Source organism: Schistocerca piceifrons, chromosome 6, assembly GCF_021461385.2.
Source record: "Schistocerca piceifrons isolate TAMUIC-IGC-003096 chromosome 6, iqSchPice1.1, whole genome shotgun sequence".
Taxonomy (NCBI): Eukaryota; Metazoa; Arthropoda; class Insecta; order Orthoptera; family Acrididae; genus Schistocerca; species Schistocerca piceifrons.
Genome location: NC_060143.1, coordinates 169,996,072 through 170,021,587, shown reverse-complemented (window position 1 = coordinate 170,021,587; position 25,516 = coordinate 169,996,072). Strand labels below are relative to the sequence as shown.

The following is a 25,516-nucleotide window of genomic DNA, read 5'->3' as shown; positions in this document are numbered from 1 at the left end:
ACTTTAGCAAATGATGCACGGGCTGTTGATCGCCTTTCACTTTTTATCCACCATAGCAATATGGCAAAGGACATTTTATGTTTTGTTCAGGACCTCTGTTTCTCTATGATATATTTATAGATCTTTCTACACCTCCTTGTTAGTAGCTGCCTTTCCTTCTGTTGATTGGGCTTAACATGTAGTCATTTTTAACTCCTTTTTCATCTTTGTGTTCTACGGTTCTGACGTGGGTGCATATGACCCTAGTTGTTCTTGCTCCCTACAACCAAATAAACGAACAGTTGATCCAACATCTGTTGAAGATGTGGCCATTGCAGAAGGAGCCATGTGGTGGTTTGCAAATATGCAGTGCACGAGGAATCCCCTGAATGTTGGACGTGCCTGTGAGCACGTTACATAAAATCCTATGGAACATCCTATGTTGCTATCCATACAAGGTCACCTGTGTTCGAGAGTTGCTCCCTCCTGATCTGCCAACAAGACAGACATTTGCTCTGGAATTTCTTGCTCACATGAAAGTGTACAGTGAATGGCCATGGAACATCCTATGGACAGACAAAGCTCATTTCCATCTCCAGTGACATGTCAGTGTGCTGAATTGCAGGATATAGGCAATGGAAACTCTGCACGCACATCAGCCAGTACCACTTCATTCTGCAGAAGTGACTCTGTGGTGCAGGTTGTGGCACCAATTTCTGTGGGGTCATATTTTTTCAAAGAGAGAAGTCCTTCCTGCCCTTTTATCTGTACTGTCGCTGGTAGACACCATGAGAGTCTTGTTGAGGTTTACACTTATTACTAACACTGTTCCATAATCACTAGACAGACTGATGATGAACAAGATGTACAGTATCTCATGGTCCAAGAGTAGTCCTGGTCCAAAGTGGTCATTGTTGTTACAAGGTGGCCAGCATAATATGCAGATCATACAGAGCACCAGTGGGAACTGCTGTTCCTGGTGGAGCATCTGCTTATATCAGTTAGATCGGCAACAGTATCCTGCCAGCTGATGCAGTGATCGCCTCGAGGGCATGGCTTCTTTCTGGAGCTTGTCTTGGGGTGGACACTCGCAGATCACAGTGCCATCAGTAGTGCAGGTGGAAAGTATGAATTGATTTGGGATAGTTGTGATAACTCCATCTCACTGTCCAAGTCAGTCTTTTGTGCACCAGCGTTATTCCAAAACTTCGGCAGTGTGAATGCATGGGTCAGGTCATTTTTATGTAGTGTGATGCTCTTTGCACATTGCACTGCCAGAGGAGTGGCTGCTGCAGAGGTATTTCAGAAATGTTAGAGTTATAAACCGTCATTTCTCTACGGTTGGCCACCCATATCACCTGATTGTAATCCATGTGCCTCCTGGTAGTGGGATTATCTTAAAGATGTTTCCAGTGCTCCAATTATGAACATAGCTGAATTGAAGGCATACATTACATGACACATTCTGAGCATGTCCCTCGAGACACTTGGATCTGACATGGAACATGCACATGAAATGACCAGTTTTCGTTCTTATCCACAGTCATTTATTTTAATCATTGTTAGGGTGCTAATAACATCACATAAGATCACCAAACCACACACACAGACACACACACACACACGGAACATGATGTTTCTGAATTTCAACTTGTGGCAGAAAACAGTAGATAGCAAATTGAATATGTCTTCCACCAATCTCGTGACTATTAGAAACCGATGTCGTTTTGCTTGTTACACAGTTTTTGTTTACATGACAATTAAAAACCAATGTCATTTTGCTTTTTATGCTGGTTTTGGCTCCGGAAGAATTAAAAACAGATGAAATTTTGTTTTTCATGTTGTTTTTGGCCTCAGGACAATTAAAAACTAATTTTTTCCAGCCAATTTCATATGACCTTGCTGTGGTGGATGGGCTTACCTGACTAGTAGTGCCACATATGTTGACCGCCAAACTTGTGCTGTCATGCACATCGACTGTACGGCTGGTGAATATGCAACTCAAACCATAGTCGTCATATTGCAATTCATCTGTCACTTGTAGCCAACCCCATTTATGAGAAGACGCTTACAGTGCCATCTATTGGAACATTTTTGTTTATTTTTTTGTCTGTGGCATTTCTCCTGTGCAATAATATGCTGTTCAAATTAGGCACTATTCTGAGCAGTTGTTCTCTTTCTACAGCATATTGAAGCTGAAACTGGAACTGTAATTATGGACACCATGTATATTATCTGTCTTTCACTATTGCTTTATCCTATTTTTCTGAGAAATTCAAACGTCTTGCACTTTTTTACATTGTCAAAAGCTTTATCAGTGTTGACAAATCCTATGCTTGTGCCTTGCTTTTTCTTCGGTCTTGCCTCCATTATCGAGAGAAATGGCAGGACTGCCTCCCTGGTGCCTTTATTTTTCCTAAAGCCAAACAGATTTTCATCGAACAGATCTTCAATTTTCTTTTTAATTCCTCTGTGTATTATTATTGTCATCAACATGGATGCATAAATTGTTGAGCTGATTTTGCAATTGTGCTTTCATTTATCAGCTCTTGCTGTCTTTGGAATTGTGGAATTGTGTCAGTAATTTTTTTTTTTTTTTTCAGTCTCATAGATTCTGCTCACCAGTTAGAACAGTAGTTTGGTTGCCACTCCCTCCAATGATTTTAGAAATTCCTGTGGAATGTTATCTATCACTTGTGCCTTATTTGATCTTATGTCTTCCTAAGCTCTTTCAAATTCAGACTCTCATAATAGATCCCGTATCTCTTCCACATCACTCTGGGTTCTTCTTCTATCACATCACTGGACAATTTCTTCTACTCATAGAGGTCTTCAGTGTACTCTTTCCAGATATTCACTCTCTTCTCTGCATTTTACAATGGAATTCTCTTTGCACTCTTAATCTTGCCACCCTTGCGTATAATTTAAGAAATGTTGTTTTGAGTTCTCTATATGCTGAGCCAGTCCTTCCAACAATCATTTCTTTTCTATTTCTTCACATTTTTCCTGCAGCCAGTTCACCTTGGCTTCCCCGCATTTTCTATTTATTTTGCTTTTAAGTGATCACTCTATTCCTGTCTTTTTGTGAACATTTTTTTACTTCATGCTTTCGTTGATCAATTGAAGTATTTCTCCTGTTGCCCAAGTTTTCTTCAAAGTTACCCTTCTAATGCCTATGTTTGGATTTCCAACATCTGTGATAGCTCTTTTGAGATATGTACACTCTTTTTCAGCTGAACTGTCCACTGTTTTATTCCTTATCACAGTATCAACATCTTGCATGAACTTCAAATGTGTCTCATTTTTTCTCAGTACTTATTTCCCACTTCCTTCCACAGTGATTCTCTTAAACCTCAGCCTGCTGTTCACCATTATTAAATTGTAATCTGAGTCTATATCAGCAGGAGCAGCAGGCAATCCAGTATTTAATTTCAGAATCTCTGCCTGATCGTGATGTAATTCAGCTGGAATTTTTCTGTGTCTCTGGGCTTTTCCCTGTATATCTCTTCTTGCTGTGATTCTTGAACAGAGTATTCCCTTTTCCTGTCTGAAATTTATTGCAGAACTCAATTAGTCTTTCTCCTCTCTCATTCCTACTACCAAGCCCATAATCTCCTGTAACCCTTTCTGCTACTCCTTCCCCTACAACCACTTTCCAACCCCCCCCCCCCCCCCCATCATTATTGGATTTTCATTTCCCATTATGTATTGAAGTGCCCATTCAATATCCTCATTTACTTTCTCTGTCTCATTATCTTCTATTTGCAACATCAGCATTCCTATTGACATTGGTTTGCTCTCAATTGTAATGAGAATGACCCAATACTGAACTGTTCACAATAATTCTTTCTCCTGTATCTTCCTATTCACAACAGATCTTACTCCACTCATACCATTTTCTGCTGCTGCTGATATTACCCTATATTTGGCATTCTGTAAATCCTTATCTTCTTTCCATTTCAGTTCACTGACCCCCACTATAACTAGATGGAGCCTTAGCATTTCCATTTTCAGATTTTCTAGCTTCCCTAGCTCACTGAAACTTCTGACATCACATGTCGCAACTCATAGAACGTTGCTCTTTTTGTTGGTTATTCCATCTTTTTCTCATGGTCCACTCCCTTTGGAAATTCCCTCCTGCAGATCCAATTGGGGACTAAACCAGAGTCTTTTGCCAGTGGACATGACAATATTTCACTTACAGGCCACATTTCCTGTGGACACATCTTATTTGTCTTTAATATAGTGGTTTCCATTGCTTCTGCACCCTCACGCCATTGGTCATTGCAGATGCATCTGCCTTTTCTCATCGCAAATGCAGGAGATCAACTTGAACATCTGTCTGCTCCTCCACCCTCTTTGACAAAGGTGTATGCAAAATGAGAGTGACTTCTTACCCTGCCATTGCTGATGATTTTTATTCAAAATTTAAGCAGTGGCTATATTCAGACCTGGGATCCAGGACGATTTGATTGCTAGTCATTACTCTGCATAACTCTGTTATCAATAACCAGAGTGTTGTGTCTTACCATCTGTGACTCAAAGTTGATTTCTCTTTGTTATTCTACGGCAATGACAGTAAGGCATGTGAGACGTATGTATGAAGGTTTCGTGCATAATCAAAAGTGTGATGGAGTAACAACATGAAAAGATAGTTACTTGTCACATTACAGGAGTACTGGGTGAAGGCCTTCATCATGTAGACAAAACAAAACACACACAGATTCACAAATGCCTCACTGAAACACAAACATGGCTACTGTTTTCTCTGGGTGCTAACATCCAACAGCGATTGCGTCTGAGGCAAGCAGCGATCTTTACTGTGATGGGTAGTGGGTTATATGTGTGGGGCAGTGAGGGGAAGGATAGCAGTGTTCAGGTAGGTGAAGATGCTAGTGCTGCATGTGGGATTGAGCAGGGACATGCAGAGTACAGGATGGTGGGTTGCTAGCTGCAGCATCAGGAGGCTGTGCTTGGGGCAGGGCGGGAGAGAAGTGGACAAGTGAAATGGGCTACACAGGTGCTCTGCCAGATAGAAGGCATGTTTAAGTCTGGAGTGATATTTGGTAAGGGATTAGCTATGTGGAGAACGGGGGTAGTGAAGGTTGAGGGGGGCAGGGGGAGGTTGTTAAGAGAATGAAGGATTTGTTGCAGGGAGAGTTCCTATGTATATCATTCAAAAAAGCTGGTGTTGGTGATAAAAAACTTTCAATCGCACAGTCTGTGAAGCAGTCAAGCACATCATGTTGGGCAGAATGCTCAGCAACACAGTGTAGTGGTGGCCATTCCTACAGACAGGCAACTTGTTAGTGGCTAAACACACGCAGAACATGGTGCAGTGGTTGCAGCGAGGTTGGCAGATCACATGGCTACTTTCATAGGTGGCCTTGCCTTTGATGGGATAATTGGTGCTGGTGACAGGACTGGAGTGGTAATGGGAGGTTGTATGGGACACATCTTGCACCTAGGTCTGCTGCAGGGATTTAAGGCATGGGCCCAGAGGCAACAGGTGTTAGAAGCCGAGGAAAGGTGTAATTGCCTTTACATTATTGTTTATAAATTGCTGGAAACATTAACAAATGTGAAATATATGAGAGAAACCATCCAAAGTACCATAACTTTGAACATCCTCGGTAAGCTAGTGCTAGGAGAAGTAGATACCAGCCTGAATCAAACAATGGAAACTCCCTGTAGGAATATCAACAATATAGAAAAAGACAGATTGCTACTTACTGTAAAGAATCCACATTAAGTTACAGACAGGCACGATTAAAATACACTTACCCAAAGCTTTTGCCCACAGCCTTCATCAGCAAAAGAGAAACAGAGAAACCTTTCCACCAAAACCTTCAGCTCAACAGAAGTTTCAGTCCTCTCCAGAGACCTCACCTTTAGCCCTACAACCAAATTTAACCATGCTGGATGTGTCAAAGACCTACTCTCCTTCTCCCAATACCTGCAATGGAAGCACTTCTTTTCATCTGTCCTTCCACCCAAAACCAACCTCATTCCAACAGTGAACCCTGCCTCTCCTGGTTCATACCACTATCCAACCGTTATCCACCCTCCCTCCCATCTGACCACCTGCTAGTCCTTACCTCCAGCTTAGCCTCACAATCCTTCCTCAGAATACCAGTCTTTCAGCAGAAAAAAGACTAGTCATACACAACCTTAAAACAAGTCCTGACATAATCATCCTACCTACAGATAAAGGTTCCACCACTGTTGTTATGAACTGCAGTGTCTACCTGGCAGAAGGCCTCCAGCAATTTTCTGGTTCCTCCATCTAGAAACTCTTCCAGAGTGATCCCAACCCAGAAGTCTAACACAACCTCCAATCCCTGCTTAAAGCCTTAGGCCCTTCCCAGAACCTCTCCCCTGAATCCATTTCCCACCTCACCCCTATGACACACTGCAAACCCACCTTCTACATGCTCCCCAAAATCCACAATCCTGGACACCAATTGTCGGTGGTTATTGTGCCCCCACTGAAAAAATATCATCCCCCATTGACAAACACCTCCAACCAATTGCCTGTAATCTAGCCTCCCACAGCAAAGATACAACCACTTCCTTCACTGACTCTCCACCATCCCCACCTCTTTACCATTTGGATCCCTACGCGTCACTGTTGATGCCATCTCCCTCTACGCCAACATCCCTCATGCCCATGGTCTTACTATTATTGAACACTACCCAGGGTTGCTGAAAGTTCTGGAAATCAGGGAATATAAGGGCATTTCAAATGTATCAGGCAAATCAGGGAAATTTTAAAAAGAAAAAAAAAAACACTGGAAAAAATCTCGTTTTTGTCTCAGTAGCATAAAATTTTTTGTTTACTGAGATGTCATGCTGTGTCACTGGCTGGGCGCAGCTGAGTACATGTGCCACTTCCCTACTCTCATTCTTACTGCTTCTCCCCTTCCAACCCCTTCCATCACTGCTTGCTGCTAGCCTAGCAGCTGCCAATGAGAGGCGGGTGGGACGTGAGGAGTGGTTTGTTTGTATCTGATTCTCAGAGCTTGTTGATGCAGCTGTTGGAGACAATGGCCATGTGTGCATGAGTTGGGTCTGAGTGGTTAGAGTGGTTATGTGAATGTGTGTGCACTCTCTTTTTCTGACAAAGGCTATGGCCAAAAATTTAGTTGTGAGAGTGTGATTGTCTTACCTATGTGTCTGTCCATGGCTCAGCAATCATCTTTATGGAGAGTTGCTACCTATCCTCATTAGTATTGATTCTGAGTATTTGCACACATTATCTGTTGTGTGGGTGATCACTGCGATCTCATTTCATCAAGATGGTGTCAGTGACACGTTAATAGCTGGCCACACGAGTGGACTTCCATGGTGGGCCAAAACCACAGGCCAGTTCTGTGGGGATCTCTAATGGATCGGGCTGCTGATCTGAAGCAAATGTACCTTGTACAGTGTGGCATTTTATAGACATTTTATTTATTCTAATACATTTTGCCACTTCGAAAGTAGTTTATATATTAGAAAGTATGGACGATAAGAAAAAGAAAATTGTGGCAGTCAGTCGCAGTTGGTATGCTATTTACTCATGTGTTTCTTGAAAGAAAAATCACACAATACCTGTAGAATAATAGACATAACACAGTGTGTAATAACTGACAATAACGAACATAGTAGAACCAACATTTGATTGACAGCCACCTATAGTGTTGGTTTACACAACTCTTCCTCACCTTATACATTTCTTTCAGGAGACTTACTTTTTTCTGAGATTATTTCTGAAAACAGTGAAGGTATTTTAAATCTGTCTTGCGACTCCAACAAAATTCATATTTTTGTCACCAAATGTGTTTCGCTTTGTTGAAGTAAAATAACATCAGTGGCCTTAATGAAACAGACATATCATTTGCCTTGCTTTCTCCATCTAAAAACAGTTCATTACAAAAGATGTTGATGTTAATACTTAAGATTTTTGCTCACACATTTAGAAGTACAGAAGTCCTTACATTTTTTTGTCAGCTTATGTGTCTACTTGCCTTAGCGATCTCAAACTTTGTCAAGGAAAAATGCTAAAACTTGTCCGGAAATCAGGGAAATATCAGGGAACTTTACTTGGGGAAACTTTTGGCAACCCTGCTACATTTCGTAGCATGCTTCAGATTCCAAACCCCCTACCTCATTCTCATACACCTTGCTAAATTTATCCTAGCCCACACGTACTTGTCCTTTCCAGGAAAGGTATACAAACAAATCCACGGCACCCTTGTATGCCAACCTGTTTATGGGCCATCTACTAGAGGAAACTTTCCTAGCCATCTAAAATGCCATATCCTTTGTCTAGATCAAGTTCATTGATGCTCTGTAAAAGGTGGCTTTTATTGCAAGCTGTCTTTTTCAACAACACAGATTTTATTAAACCCAATTATGTACAAACAAATCACAGAAATTAATAGTTCCTGACTATTCTGAAAATATAGGGAAAGAAAGACTTCTGAAAATGTATATCTCTTGGTTGATACAGTACGCTGGATGTTTGTTGAATGACTCATAAGTTTGTACATGAAAACACTGTTTGTAGTTTTGACTGGGAAGCACTCGAATATGAACCATCTATCGGTGTAATCAAGTGCCATCAGTTTGTTCACTGAAAGAACAGTGGTCAGTGGAGTGGTGTACAAAAACAGTATCACAGCAGGCAGACAAGTAATTCTGTATGGTTGTATGTAACAATGAAGTCCAAGTCACAGTCCAGCAGAAAGCCACATAACACAAGGTCATCATCAATACATGTAATGGAGATCTTGATGTAAACATCAGCTAGTTGACAAGTGAGACTGTGGCAGTCCACGGCAGCCTTTACATCTGCTGCAGGTGTTTTTCCAAGTGACATGGTACTGGCAGATTTATCCTTCTGTGCCATGCCTAGCAACTTTAGCAGACAAATGCACAGTTATATATTGATGACCCACTGATACTTCAGTGGGATTACAAGATCATTGCCCCCTTTGAATCAGCTATATGGCCTGAACCACTCTGGCTAGTACAGGAGAGGATGAAGTGGACACAGCATAGCCTGCAGTGAAACCTGGGGTGCAGCTTCAGATGCTGTCGATAGTAGAGGAGCTGCTTCCATGTCCTGCGCCAGAGAGGCAGAAGGCAATTGTGGTACAGACTCTCGGCTTGCTGTTGGTTTTGGAGAAGGCTGTGGATCTGACATGAGACCCAGCACAGAGATGGCGGTGGGGGGTGGAGGTGGGGAGGGTGGGGGGTGGGGGGGGGGGGGGTGTTCCAACATACATATTCCAGGTTCAGATTCATAAGGGATATGGATGACAGCTGGAAAACTGAGAATTCTAGGCATCCACTGCTTTTGGAATCTGTGGTAGACTTTTTATTAATTTCAAGATTCTCGAGTCTTTAGAGAAATGACTATCTCTGATTATACTCAATCACATGCAATGAGCAAGACAGTGGCTTCATTAAATACTCTATTGTTTATTTTTCGGGTTGTTAATAGGAAATTATACCATTTTCTTGTTGTGGCAGCAATATCAGCATTGTTTTGAAATCTTGCAGGCTTTGAATCTTTACAGAACATTGCCAAAACAGGATACCCAAACTTTTCTCTGTCATTTCTTAGTATGGTCCTTAAGAAGCTACAAAAAGGGACAGTCCCAGCACTTACCACAGTACAAGTATGGCTGCATTATACCAGCCAAACATGTGTCACCAATCCCTGCAAGAACAGCCCATTCACTTGTGCACATCTTAATCTCAACAGTAATTTTGAATTTGATTCATCAAGGCTTGCTGAGACTTCATTCAGTTTTCATGGTCAAGCAATTATATTAGTGTGTGAACACAATCAAGCGTTACTGTTGGTAAACTATACTTTGTATGCAAGTCTGAATACAGAAGAAATAAAACTTCTGCACCTGATAAGAAGAAAAAATTGTAAAATATCAAGGTTGAAGAGGTGTTTTGATCTTCTTGAACTACACAGTTCTTGAACTGTATGGGGTGCAATCCTGTCTGACATCTAACATGCGTTTGTAGTCCATTTGACATGTCTACACAATAACATACCAAACTAGAGAAATGAAGATCATTTTTATTGAATTGTAGGCTGTTAAGAGTTGGTGCTACTGACCAGTTTGATGGTCATTTTCAAATATCCATATCCATATTCATATTCATTTTAACAATATATAAATGTATACTTTAGTTGTACAAATAAAGAGGGTTATGTGTAAAGTACAGCAGTAATGTACCTTCCATAATTTTGATTGGATAACTGTCAAATGCTTAAGCTGCAATGAGTTTCATGTACTTCTTGTCAAATTCATTTCTTTGGGCATGACATGTTCCCAACTAATCAGGTGTCTGAAAAGAGGGACTTTTGGAATCTTGCCTTCTCTTGGATAAATTTCTGTGGGTGGCCATGGGTGAGAGGGCATCTTAGAGGCAAACATGATAGGCTGTTCTGAACAGTTTGGGTAGTTATGCCATAAAACGGGCCCAATGCTATCTGCAGTCAATTCAATGGATGGGCTATCATTGTAATTTTGTCCATAAAAACCTGCATGTCCTTTACATTCTTTGTTGTAGGAAAATGGGAAATGACTGCCACATTCTCTGATATCAGTTTAAGACTATCCCAGTGAAATGTGCCTATAGAACATTTTCTTACTGTGCAGAATGCTCTTGCGTTGTTGGCAGATGATTTATGGAGTTTTCTTATTGATATGTTGTGTCACACATGCAAAACAGTCCACAGTGTCACCAAATACAGCTTCTGAAAGCTAACACAGGATTTGTACCAATAAATACCATTATTGAAAATGAACATGTCAATAAGGCACATATATGAAACATTTAAGTTTTGAGAATCATTTCTACTTTTGAACTGACGCTCTACATGGAATGTGTAGTATATGTGCAGTATTGACACTATGAAGGAGATGGAGACACTCCTCATACACCACTCCCCCCCCCCCCCCCCCCCTCCCCCTTCTTTCGCCTGTAAGCAGTCACTCCCTGCACACTGACCTGTAAGCGATCAGGAAAATACTGACAAAAAAAGCAAATGCAAAGTACTGCAACTTAGAAGGAGCCCCTTGAGTGTGTGCAATTTCAGTCTTCAGTAAGGCTCATTTGAAAGTTTTGTGTGAACAATTTTGACATGAAAAATATTAGCTTCTATGGACTCACCATGTGCATCAGGAGGGTGATATAAAATGAGTGTGCGGGAGGTGCAGAGATCAATCTTCTATGGAATATATGTATCACACTTCATAAAATGGACGTCGTTGACATTTAAGAAATGTTCAAAACAAAACATTAACATGCACCATGAACACTAAATGAAAAATGACACACCATAGTGATCACAAAGGTTCACGCCATGTGCATCAGAGGTAGACTCCTTGGGAGTTACAAACTATGCACGACATTCAGCTATGTATCCACTCATAAAGAATGCACATAGAATCATTTTGGTGTAACAGGCTGATGAGAACTGATGGAATGTGATGGTATGCAACCGAATGCAGAACAGTCTGTCACAGAGCTTATTGTGAAACTGATTATCCATTAAGGCATAGCTGCAGATAGTATGATAATTTGTCTTATAGGCACGGAAAAAAGAATCATCCAGAGGCTGAATTTGTTTAGTGGTTCCATGTGGTATGAACTGCGATGTCAGGCACTTTTCAGGAGGGATGGTTTGCTTTAACGGAGTAGCAGATGAGAAATCAAGCAAAAGCAAGCTATTTTGACCAGCTATTGGAGAAAAGCAGTGCTCATACCATAGTTGTAGTTCTCTTACACCATTTTCCCACTTTTGCTTGCTGTGACACAAATATTTCCTAGTGCCCTGCAAGATAATGCACATGAGAAAGAATCAAAGGGGGACAGAGCACCTCCAGCTTCTCACAGCACAATAAATAACATTCCAGCCTGTTTACCATGCAGATGAACAGCTGACATAATTGTTTGTGACTGCATTTTGGCATTGATGTTAGTTGATCTTGATACAACTCTCTTGGTACCTCAAATTTCCAGGCTTCCATCCATATGCATTTCGTTTTCAAATCCCAATTGTTCAGAGTTGAAAACAAATTCCTTACTAAATGATAGGATAAGTCTGTTTATCTCATCTACAAATTTTTGGGCCAATTCTGCAGTTTGCTGTGCATTGTCAATTTGACACTTTGTTTGAAATTTCGTTATCTTACATATTTAAATTCTGTAACACTGGTTGAAGTTACACAACAATCCACTGCTTCCCTTGAAATCAGTGTAATCTATGTTGGACATAGTTTGATATGCACAATGTAGTAGGTCATTCCATGTCATTATCATCCACATCCTGTAAACCTGTAAACTGTATCGAGAATCCTTGAAATGTGCATACACCAGATTTTGTAACAAGTGTGCATTGTCCCCCCTTGAAAATTTGTAGTTTTCCTTATCCACAAAATCTGCACTTACTCAAAATCTGTTCATAATTGTTTTTTATTGTACTGTGGATGATCTTCCATGTATGAAATTATGTTTAGCACCTGCTCCTTGGACAATGAGTGTTCTTTACTGTGTTTCACTGGAGAAGGGATGTTTGGCTCAAGTACTGTATCATCATCATTGTACTCTTCATGTACATTGTCCACACATCGAACGTAAACGACGCCACAAGTTCCACTGACTCGTCTTGCAGAAATGCTAATATTTCATCAGCCAATTCTTTCTCACTCTGCAAAATTCACTGGATTCCTTTCTGACGGAATGTCAACTTCGACAACTGATGTTGTAGATATAATACAGTGCAGTGTTTGCTTTGTTTATTGTTGCTATTACTCTGATTTGTATCAACACTTCTAGCATTGTAGCAAAGTTGTGAGTTACTCGTCAACTAAGCAGTTCAACTATTCTCCATTCCTCTTTCTATGCTAACCCTTGGATACCTCCAGTCCTGCCCCCTGTTGCCATTAACAGCCAATGTTGTGGTTGCGTGCTAGAGGTAGACAGTATGTAGGGCATCAACTGCCATAAACATCATTGGCCTTTTCGACCTTGCTCTCAATGGATTCCTTGTTACAACTCCATCTGTGTTTTCCAAATCCATTGTCAGTTAGTTGGAGGTATGGCATGTTACCTTGTGAAGGGACGTCACCATTTTGAATTTGTGGTACGTATACTATGAGCCTGGATCACCTTGCTTACCTTTACAGTGCCACTTGAATTGCTCAGTCAAATGTTCAGTTTGGAGCAAAACTTGCCCAGTCTGTGATGCAGAGAAGAAAGTACAAGAGTTCATCATCATCATCATCTTGGACAGTTTCCAGCCACTGGCTGGGTCTGTCGGGAACACAAGCCTCTCCATCGTGTTCTGTCTTTCCACCATTCCCCCTCTTCCACCTTCGTCCAGTTCTCTCCTCTTCTCGTCACACATTCCTTCACTCCTTTCACCCATCTATCTCTTGGTCTTCCCCTGGGCCTCTTCCCCTCCAGTTGCAGATCAAACATCCTCTTTGGAATTCTTCCCTCATCCATTCTCTTCATGTGTCCATACCACTGCAGTCTTGATTTTTCTATCCTGTCCTGTACTGGTTCCTCCTTTAGTCTTTCCCTCACATACACATTTCGCAATCTGTCTCGTCTTGTTACACTCAACCTGCTCCTCTGGAACTTCATTTCACTAGCTTGTATTCTACTTTTGTCACTTTTGTGCATTACCCATGTCTCACTTCCGTATGCCAATATGGGGACAAAGTAGGTTCGGTATATAATTCCCTTGGATTTCTGTGGCACCTCCTTGCTCCAAATAAGCCCCCTAATGCATTTGAAGAACTGCCCTGCTTTTCTGCACCTTTCATTTATTTCCATTGCGTTTCCCCCCTTACTTTCAATCATGCTTCCCAGGTACTTGAAGTTCTCTACCACTTGTAGTTTTTCCCCTCCACAAGTTATATCCACATTTGGCCTATTCTTCTTCCTTGTTGTGACAATTATTTCACTTTTCTTTGCAGAGAAATGCATTCCATATTGTGCTGCCATTGCCTCCCATACATCTAACTGCTCTTGCACCTCCTTCTCGCAATTTCCCCACAACATCAGGTCATCGGCAAAAAGCACTGCTTTCATTTTATGATCTCCAATTGCATCTGATACTTGCTGTAGGATATCATCCATAACAATAATAAACAATAAAGGCGAAAGTGCACTTCCCTGTTGCAGCCCATTTTCCAGCTTGAACCATGCAGTACGTTCCCTCCCCACTTTCACACAACTCTCACTTCCCTCATACATTTTTCTGACTTTTCGTGTTATCTCTTCATCTATCCCTTTTGCGTTCAGCACATCCCAGAGCTTGTCCCTATAGATACTGTCATACGCCTTCTCAATATCTAAAAAGGCCATGATTAAGTCCTTCCCGTACTCATAGTGCCTTTCCTGCAGTTGCCTTACCGCAAATATGAGGTCCGTTGTTGATCTTCCCGGTCTGAAACCATACTGCTCCTCTTGCAGTCTACTTTCAATACTGCTTCTTATTCTCTTCTCCAGGATCTTTTCATAGATTTTTCCACAGTGGCATAGCAGGGTGATTCCTCTGTAGTTCTCACATCTCCTTTTATCCCCTTTCTTGAAGATCGGGACTATAATTCCTTTCTTCCAATCCTCAGGAATTCTGTTCTCCTTCCACACCACCCTCAGCACTCTGTATAGCCACTGGGTTCCTACTTCTCCTGCTGCTCGTATCATATCCACTGTTACTTCGTCCCAACCTGGTGCCTTGCCCCCTTTCATCCTCTTTATGGCTTCTTCCACTTCATTCCAAGTTAGATCATCAATTTCCCCACTATTATAATCGTCTGCTGCCTTAGGTTCTCCATCGCTGTTAGTTACCCGCTTGACGGCATTCAACAGATCTTCAAAGTACTCTTTCCAAATCTTTTTGAGCTCATGCATTTCCTCCACAACTCTTCCATTATTATCCATGATCCTCAGGCACTCGCTTCTGTTGTTCCTCTTATTTCTTACCATGGTGTAAAGTACTTTTTTGTTCCCTTCACTGTCCTCTTCTAACATTCTTGTCCATTTTTCCATCCACTTCTTCTTCTCCGCCCTTACTATGGTCTGTGCCGCTTTCTTGCTTCCCTTATATTTTACCCTAGCTTCCTCTGTTCGGGTCTGGAACCATTCTCTGAAGGCTTTGTTCTTTCGAAGTACTGCCTCTTTACATATGTTGTTCCACCATGGGGTTTCCTTACTTCTCCTCTTTGTGCTAGTTCTTCCGCACACAGTCTCAGCTGCCTCAACTAGAGCCCTCTTAAAATCTCTCCATTCTTCTTCCACTGTTCTCTGATCTTCCTTTGGCAGCTTCTTCCTGATCAGTGTCTGGTACTGGGTCCTCCGTTCATCCTCTTTCAGCATCCATGTCTTCAACCTTTTCTCCTGTATGTCTGTTGCCCTCCTATCTTTTTTCTCTCTCAGGGTGGCTACCAACAGCCGATGATCACTGTCTAAGGCCTCAGATGGAATGACCTTAACATCTGTGAGGCTGCTCATCATCTGCCTATCCACTAGTACATAGTCTACTACTGAAGTTTGGGACCAGTCTCCACTGTACCAAGTTATTTTGTGGCTACTTCTCTTCTTGTACCAGGAATTTGCGATTGCCAGCCCATTCCTCTTGCAGAATTCCAGCAACAATTTTCCTTCTCTATTTCGGTTCCCCCAGCCCTCTGGTCCCATTATCTCCTCGAATCCTTTCCTGTCTGTGCCAACATGTGCATTGAGGTCCCCTATTATAATCTGATAACCTCCATTTAGCTGCTTTTGCATGTCATCTTCAAATTCCTCCTTCTCCTGTTTTGTACACCCCACCTGTGGGGCATATGCTTGGATGATTTCAATGCTTTTTCCTTTCACTCGTACTCTGGCTTTTATCATTCGATCATTGATACCTTCCACCTCCTCCTGCAGACCCTCTCTGACCACTATTGCCACTCCATTTCTTCCCCTCTCATTCCCTATCCAGTACAGTTTACATCCTTTACTTAGTGGTTTTTCACCAACTCCTCTCCACCTAGTCTCAGCAAGTCCCAAGATGTCCAATTTCCTCCTTTCCATCATTTCTACAATTTCTTCTAACTTCCCAGTTAGAGTCCTTACGTTTAAGGTGCCCAGTCGTAAACCATCTCGTAATCCTTTTCCATTGCTTGGTCGGTTTCCTGTAAATCCATTCCGTGATCCGAGGCATGTTCCCTTTTTGAAAGCAGTTGATTTATCCACTACTGGCTTGCTAGGCCTATCGCAGCTTCACCAGAGCCCCGTTAGCCGTCACGTTTCAGGGTTCCCATAGGGCCTTCCCAGCTACCGTAGCGGTCCTGGGGCACACGAAGTCCCCGCTGTACATCGCCCCTATAGGCAGTCCCCTACTTTGTGCCGTTACAAGAGTTAAAGACCACAAAATGAAATCCGTATTCATAAGCAAGGAAACTGCAGTCCTCGGTAGTTCCAGCTTCATTTGTTACAATATTCAGTAAACTAAACCCCAAGCACGGTATAGGACACCCTTGACTGAAGTTAGCAGAAATGCTATATCTGAAGCTGCAAATATATCTCTGTAAACAGGGAAAAAGTTCAACACTACACTTCTTTCTGGATGAATATAAAATGTACATAGTACTGTACAGGCCTCCAAGTTGCCCTTCTTTTACAGAAACTAATGAAGAATTGATCCTGAAAAGAAAACAATAAATGAAAGAAATACTTGTTGTTAGAATGACTTCCTTGCTTCAGTGGAAAATTAATGGAATCTGGCTACACATGGAAGTGAAAAACATTTATAGGTATGTCTCCAGTAAACTAATTTGAAGTCATCTGATCCCCTAGTGTTGAAAAGTTTCTCTCCTCAAAGAAAAGATGTCATCAGTGATGAAAGTCAGAAGGCCAGAGTGGCATTATTTATGATTAAATCTTATGCAAAATTCATTCTATAAATAACGGGTTTGTAAGCAGTTATTCCTGTTACAGACACTTCACTAAATATCGTTGTGTACTTATTGCTATATGAAATTCTTGATATGATTGGACCACTGACCTAATTAAACGACTACTCCTAATGGTTATTATAATGGGAGTTTTCAATGCATGATGCGATACCTAAGGCACACCTGCATAGAAGTTGTGCTGTTGAGGGACTCAACTGAAAGACAATAATAGTTTAAACAGTGCCTAAGTGAACTTTTACACACCCTGAGTCATCATCCACAATTGACCTCTCACTTTGTTTCTCAACTGTACGTGACATGGCTGAATTAGAAATTCAGGTGGCTCTTCATTCAGTGATAATCATTCCATGTGGTGCAGGTTGCTACAAACAACAGTACCTGTAAAGAGGCTGTTAAGATGGGTGGTAGACAAAGCTGATTTACAGGGGTCAAGGAACTAGCTGTATTTGAACAATAAGGAAACACCCAGAAAATGGTGGCCTGATGATATTTGTCAAGCCACTTAATTCATCAGTCCCAAAATCTTCTAGTCAGTCCAAGAGTCAGCTTCTCTTGTGCAGGTAAGACTGTCAGTACGTAGTTCGGTGTAGGTGTAGCCAGGACAGTATAGTATTCCCTATCATATTGTTTTTACCTTAGATTAATGTCAAAATTTGCTGTTCAGCTTAATTCTAATTGGTCTCATTCTCTACAACTGTTTCCTCTCAATTGTTAGATGCTGGAACCTATGGTTTTGAGAAACTAATGTTCCCTCAGAGTTGTTCATGTGGTTCAGACTGTTGCCATGTGTTTATATTACACTACTTCTTTCATAAGTTTCATCGTGGAACATGAAGAGTAATGGAAAGTTGAGTTGTGTGTTGTTTTTTGTTGCAGTTATTGTTGGTTGCGAATACTCAGCCTTGCTGAGCTTGGTAACTGGACTGAGTTAGAGAAGTTGTCAAAAGTCAAGAAATCTCCAGCAGGTCATGAAGTGAGTACTTAATTTGTTTTTGTCAAACATACAGGGCAATTATAAATGATTCATTCATTTCAGAGCTCTTTATTTTCCAAAGTATTACATGTACAAATATTATTGATACATGACTAGAACTATAAACCCACCAAGTTTGCATTTGCACTGTACAGATGTTCTATGAGTGCCGTTCTGGTTACACAACACATGTCCAAATGGTAGTCAAGTTTGTTCCTTACCTTATGTAACAAAACCATGTCAATAGTCAGCACAGCAACACTGATGGGTTTTCTGAGCTGTTCCAGTGTTCTTGGCAGTGGGGCACACAACCATGGTCCTTAATGTACCTTCAGAGAAAAAATTAACAAAGTGTTAGGGAACAGAGCTGCATCGACTGTACCACTACACACAATCCAGTATTGTGGATGTCCTTCATTTAGGTAGTGATGAACATTGATGCTCCAGAGAGGCAGTGCCCTGTCTTATTGAAAGATGAAATTCTCAAAATCAGCAGTCAATTATGAAAACAAACACAACTGCGACATATCAAGACAAGACATACTCATCACAGTCTTCTCGCAGAAGAAAAATGACCCATACAACTTCGTCTGTGACAGTGGTAGTCAACATGGTCCCTGTCACCCACTAGTGGCCTTTCCAGTTTCCTTGGTGGGCATTCTATTATGTTGCACAGGAAACATTAATCTTTGGCACATCTCATTCATGCACTACAATTTCATGATGGTTTTCAGTGTCCCACTTCCTCAAATTTTGGTAATTAACCTTTCCAGATAAATGGAATGTTGCTTCATCACTGAATATGAGCTTGGAGGTGAAATGTTCATCCTCTTAGGTGTCATTTTGTCAAGGCACTTCGCTTGCAATACTATCTGGTGGGCACAATGCAAATTGGGTGGGTTTACGGTTGTGTTAATGTGTCAGTCATATTAGTAGATCAAATACTTTGGAAACTATAGAACTTTGAAAGTGAAAAAAATTATTCATAGTAGCCATGTATTTCAATTTGCTTGCAGTAATTTCTTGTTATTAGCCATACTAATAAAAACATAAATTTTTGATCTAAGACAAATCTGTACAGTTAATTTCATTGGGTGTTTCTATTAATCCATTTCAGCCATTTGTGGAAGTCTGTCTGAAGCATAATAATATCCATGAAGCACAGAAGTATTTACCAAAAGTGAGGGATGAACTGAAGGTTAAGTATTATGTGAAGGCTAAGTGAGTATCCAGCACTTGTCAGTGGTTTTGTGTTGAGTATTTGTTTAAAGTTTTAGTTCTGCTTGAATATGTTTTCTGCCTCGTGACATTAAGTCCTTCAGATATTGATAACCTAATGTATAATTTAGTGTTTTATTTTTGTCAAAGGGTTAAAGCAATTGGGTTCAGTAATAATGAATGAAATCATTGGAGGGGACAGGGGAGGGGAAACACAGGGCTAGATTACTATGAGGAGGAAAGAAGTCATTTGGATTTTTTGCTAAATAGTTTTGTATCATTCAAATAGTACGTACTAAGATGGCACAGGGTAATTTATTTAGTGAAGAATGTTGTTCAAATTCTATCATAATTGTTGTGATTTGGATGTTCCATAAATTTTCAGCTTTTTATAGTTACCTCAGAGTCAGCAAAATGTTTAAAAAAAACCAAAGCTTCATTGATGATAAAATAAGGGGAAGCTGTGTTTACATAAGAAATAATATAATTGTAAAGAGGCTGGGGATACCTCAATACAGGCACTGTTATGCAAAAGATAATCATATGGTGTTCGAAATTTGTATATATCTGATAAACAGATAGATAACTTGAAAATATAAATCATTATTTAAGTCAAAATATCTGTAATGAAACTAATAACTTTACACATTTCAGATAATTTCTTAGTTTTTGTTGTGTAAAGTCACTCATTGGTTTTGGCTAAGGAAGTTGATAAGACATGAAAACTAGATAAGGAAATGTAGCAGAATAATGTTCAGTGGTAATGAAACTGCATAGAAACGGGAGAGGAAGGTGAAATCCATTTTCAAGTGAAGATAGGGAGTACTCACATTCCGGTGGATAAGACAGTAAAGAAAGACACTCACAAAATATGAGAAAATAAAATAAATGTTATCATGGTGGGTTGTGAGATAATGGAGTGTACCAGCAGCACTACACCCTTTTCCAACTGTGCGATTTTTGAAAAGCTATTCTTTGGTGGGATGAAAAAAGAGGGACAAGGGATTGATAAAATGTGACTCAGTTGTGCTGTGCTGGACAGCAAACTTGACAACTTTGTGAACATGTTCGCTGTTGATAAAAATTTAATTCTGGCCATTCATGTGAGTGGTCAGCTGGTTGGTGTTTATCTGTGCAGAGAATGATGGTTGCAACAAAGATGATTAATAAATAACTCAGGTGGAACGTGTGGGAAGATTCAAAATAAACCATAGTCATTTTTTTGCCAGATTTATTTACAAACTGCAATTTTCACACAGATTCTAAATGTTTGTTGGCACAGTCAGAGGAAAAAAGCATTGTCTTGTGCAAAAGTGGGTACTACTTATTGCACCACAACAGCCCGCAGCACCTATTTGTGATTATGCATCAGTTGTTAACCAAAAAGCCAGTCATGAGAACTGACAACAGCTGTCATCCAGTGACACCTACAGCTGAGGATGACATTGTGGTCGGTCAGTACTGTTGGGCCTTAAAGGACTATTCAGCCAGAGTTTCTTTGTTTTGTTAACCAAAAAAAAGATCAGGATTCAGGCTATCAACCAATCTCACTATGTGTGGCATCTCTTTATCCCAACAAATGGAAAAAAAAATTGCTGAATGAAAATTTTTGTGTATATGGAACATACAAAGAAACAAAAATGGCAGCTTTATTAAAAGTCATAACCTTGGAGGAAATCTGTGACTGTTTAAAAGAAATACTCTGAGGTGACCGACATCATGAAAAAAGCATTGTCTTGTGCAAAAGTGGGTACTGCTTGTTCCACCACAACAGCCCGCAGCACCTATTTGTGATTATGCATCAGTTGTTAACCAAAAAGCCAGTCATGAGAACTGACAACAGCTGTCATCCAGTGACGCCTACAGCTGAGGATGACATTGTGGTCGGTCAGTACTGTTGGGCCTTAAAGGACTATTCAGACAGAGTTTGTTTGTTTTGTTAACCAAAAAAAGATCAGGATTCAGGCTATCAACCAGTCTCACTATGTGTGGCATCAAGAGGTCAGTTTGTGCACAAAATTGTGCACTGACAACACTTCTGCAGTTATGGATGGCTGTAGAGGCAGCTTGACTCAATATGTCTCCAGGGGACTTCCAGTGACTTATTGAGTCCATTGCGGTAGTAGTATCGGTAGTAGTATGCGGTAGTATCATGTACACAGTGTAAAAGGAGCAGCGCATTTGCAGAGCTGTCATTTGTACCCAGGTGATTTATGTGAAAAGATTTCTGATGTCATTATGGTCACACAATAGGAATTACCAGACTTTGAATCCGGGGTAGTTGTTGGAGCTAGAAGCATGGGACATTCCATTTCAGAAATCATGGGAATTCAGTATTCAGAGATCTGATGTGTTGAATGTGCCGAGAATACCAAATTTCAGGTATTGCCTCTCAACATAGACAATGCAGTGGTTGGAATTGTAAGTGATCCCAGACAAGCAACATTGTAAAAAATGCAGAAATTAATGTGGGATGTATGATAAACCCATGTGTTTGGACAATGTGGCACACTTTGGCTTTCTTGGGTGGGCTCATGACCATATTGGTTGGACCCTAGATGACTGGAAAACAGTGGCCGGATCAGGTGAATCTGAATTTCAGCTGGTAAGAGCTGATGGTGGGGTTAGAGTGTATCGTGGACCTCAAGAAGCTAAAGTGGCAGGGGGGAGGGTGGTGATTACATGGAATGGTGGAATGGGCTGGGTCCTCTGGTCCAACTGAACCAATCATTGACTGGAAATGGTTATGTTCATGTTCCCAAACAATGATAAGCCATGTCACTGGGCCACAGTTGTTTTTGATTGGTTTGAAGAACATTCTGGACAATTCAAGCGAGTGATTTGGCCACCCAGATTGCCTAGCATGAATCACATTGAACATTTATGGAACATTATCAAGAGGTCAGTTTGCGCCCAAAATCCTGCACTGATAACACTTCTGCAGTTATGGATGGCTGTAGAGGCAGCTTGACTCAATATGTCTCCAGGGGACTTCCAGTGACTTGAGGAGTCCATTCCATGTTGAGTTGCCGCATTGTACCAGACAAAAGGAGGTCCAGCGTGGTGGTGGGAGGTGTCCCATACTTTTGTTATTTCATTGTAACTGCTAAACATATTTAGATTAGGGACATGCATTGTTGGCAAATTTGCTGATCTCAGTTTCATCATCGATGTCTAACACAGATGTTCAATAATAATTGACCCATAAACATAAGTGTTTTTAACATTGATGTAAATAAAAATACATCTAATACAATGTTTATTGAGCAATAATTAAAGTTACGCGTCCTGCAGCTTTTTTTATACAGACTGGAAAAATAACGTTTTTTGAAAGAAATTTCCCCCTAAGTCTGTTGTATTCTTGACAGAGCACGCATCCTGTTTTTGAGAACAGCCTTCAGAAGCTGATGATGTAGCTATACAGCTCAAATACTTCAGTGCAAGGTTTTGTAGCTTCGAGTGGCGGCACCGATGATGTGTTTCTGTACTTCTAATGGATTGTGTTTAAGATCTGTAAGGCGATCTTTCAGATAATAACTGATCTTTTTCTTCCACTGTTCATAAATTATTCTTTTCTTGTGCTGTTTTATAAAGTTTACTCCATAAATAAAATTTTATTTCTTTGTTTTCCTGTCATGTATCGATGTATACATGCTAACTGATAGTTGTTTCAACCTCTGCAAGCAAATCTGTGATGGTTTTGATTGCCTTTGAACATACAAAGCATCTTCTTGAATTTAGGATTGAGAATTGTTGATGTGGATAATATGTTAATATGTTCAGTTGGTAAAAAGTGCTTTTTGATTTCTGTTGTGGTGTTCCCCTTGAGATTGTCTCCAGCAGTTTGCATTTGTTGGAAGTCAGACATTTTGAGAATCAGTACTGAAAGTTATGGGGATTACATTACTGCCTGCAACATACTTATCTATACAATTTTCATGAGTAGTCAGTTCTGTAGACTGCAAAATGGCCAATCATCTTCCATAGTTACAATACATGTGGCTGTTAGAATGGCTTGGTGCACTAGTATATCAATGACATTTTTCATCATTGCTAACAGCTGCCAGAAAAGTTGTTTAGTTGTATGTAGCGTTGTATTCATCTGGTGGATATTTCTTGAATTAGTCTGAGCCTCATTCACTTTTCAGCTCATCACTTGCTGCTGTACTTTGTTTGGATCACATTAAAATCCTTTTCACATCAGTAATCAAGTCAGGAGTTTGCCTGGCTTCTCCATAGATGTTTTGCTACTAAATTGAGTATATGGAGAAATGTATGACATTTTCTTCGAAATACTATTTCTACTGCTTTAACCACTCCACTGATGTTATTGTGGACCATGTTCAGAAAAATATTTGTTTAAATAATTAAAAAAATTACTGGCATTGGTAGCAAGTGTCCTAATACTGAAGGGTTTATATTTTGTCTTTAACATCAACATTATGGTGTTTCAAAGACTTCAGTATCAGCATTGAAACATCAGTGTTACAATGCCCAACATTGATATTTTGTAAATAACAATGATTATTGAACATCCCTAATTGAAACTGTTGCATTGTGTCAGATGGCAGAAGTTTGAAGGAGTTTTGATTTCCTTGTTTATAAACAGAAAAACAATCCTTATATTTAAAAAAAAGCCAATACTTTTGCTTCTTTTTTAAGTGATATGCGAGATTCACTGTGTCCAGTAACTAGTTAGTTGCGGTGCATGAGGTTGTAGAGAGCATAGAAAGATTACCCATGTTAAAGATGGGAGGATAATGTCAGTCTGTAGAACCCTTGTTAGGACCTTCAGCATATTTCAAACGGAATTAAATCAGAAATGTGTATGATAAAATAGACACTTGGTATTAATAGCTCATGGAGTAATTTTGTTTACAGTGACCTGTATCAGGTACTACAACAACAACAACATGCATTTAATTTTTTCAGATTAAATCTTTTATGGCTATCAAATTATTCACTGTAACAAATATAATTCAGTCTTTCTGATTTTTTGTGCGCCTGTGAATGTTAATTAATGCATTTTTCCTCATTTCACCAGGTTATTTGAAGAGGCATCACGCATAGCGTTTGAGCAGAAAGATGTACAAGGTCTCTTGTACATTCAGAATCATTGCCAGACATCTGACAGAACACTGTCTGACAAAATAAATGTACTTGTGTCACAGCTTGCAAACAAAAAATGAAAGAAGAATAAAAACATTGCCTATTGCTACTCCAAGGAATATTTTTCAGTTGTTCAAGAATATTATAGAATGTTTGTTGATGCAGTATATATGCATCGAGGTAGAGGAAGAAAGAAATTGGAGGGTAACTATTAGAGTGTGGTGAAAAATACAAGTGAATGATCTAATTCTGGAACTCAGCAACATGACCCAGAATCAACCTACTGTGATAAAATTTGTTAGCAAAAATTAGACACTTTTTATGTTCTCTCCCCAACAGAAAGGTGATAATTCCACTTACAATATTCTGACAGTGAGTAAATGCAAATTGTGATTTCCTACAATGTTCTGCCAACATTTCCTTGTTCCTATAGCTTGTAAGCAACATTTATTAAAGCACAGTTTTTGTGAATGTATTTATATATGTGTTGTATGTATATGTAAAAGTTTCTAGCTTATGGCAGTCTCAGACTTGAAATAAACATTTTTCAGTTTTTATAAAAAGATGTAATATCAGTCATTGCATTTTTTATGATTGTTAATGTAAGCACTTCATATAGTAAACTGTTTATCGTAGACACATTTGAACTTACCTCCTCTGTTAGTCCACTGTTTCCTTTTAAGTATTTCAGATTAACACATTTTATTTTTCCTGTAAACGCAAGCAAAAATTCTTCTGTCATTATTTTTATTTTTTTTAAACATTTGTCTTCCATTTCTTCTTCATGTGTGAGGAAAAAAGAATGAGAACTTTATGTTTAATGATATCTGCAATGTGGATGCCATTTCAGATGTTGAAGATCCATATGTAGCTTGCTGTGGATTCATGATTCTTATTTCAGGAGTCTGGATGTTTCCATGACATGTCCAGAATCACTGAAGGTGACTACTATTCCAAGATGTAGATAATTATTCTGGAAGGAACACAGTTATTTTTCTTCCAATTCCTTGTCTTGGGTTAGCTAGTGCTCCAGCTCAGATGACCTCATCATTAGTGGATATGTTTATTTTGTACATTGTAAACTGTTGCCTTTATTTTAAAAGCAATCTGTTTTCAGCCTTACCTACATTTGAAAAATATCATATATTAGGAACTCCAAGAACTGCTAGTGAAAAAATCTTTATTAACTACCAGTTTCAATCAGCTTATCATTCCCAGGTATCATATATTACAGCAGTTTGTATGGCAA

At 39.9% G+C, this 25,516-nt stretch overlaps 1 protein-coding gene across 2 annotated transcripts in view; it reads left to right on the top strand.

The window, feature by feature from the left end:
• Positions 1-24,807, top strand: part of LOC124802912 (vacuolar protein sorting-associated protein 16 homolog) — a 202,616-nt gene extending 177,809 nt beyond the window's left edge. For both annotated transcript variants that reach the window (XM_047263982.1, XM_047263981.1), the window contains 3 exons: positions 17,844-17,940; positions 19,058-19,161; positions 24,203-24,807. In XM_047263982.1, coding sequence (XP_047119938.1) covers positions 17,844-17,940; positions 19,058-19,161; positions 24,203-24,347 — 346 coding nt within the window. In that variant the 3' untranslated portion in view covers positions 24,348-24,807. The remainder of the gene's footprint in view (positions 1-17,843; positions 17,941-19,057; positions 19,162-24,202) is intronic.
• The last annotated feature ends 709 nt before the right edge of the window (positions 24,808-25,516 follow it).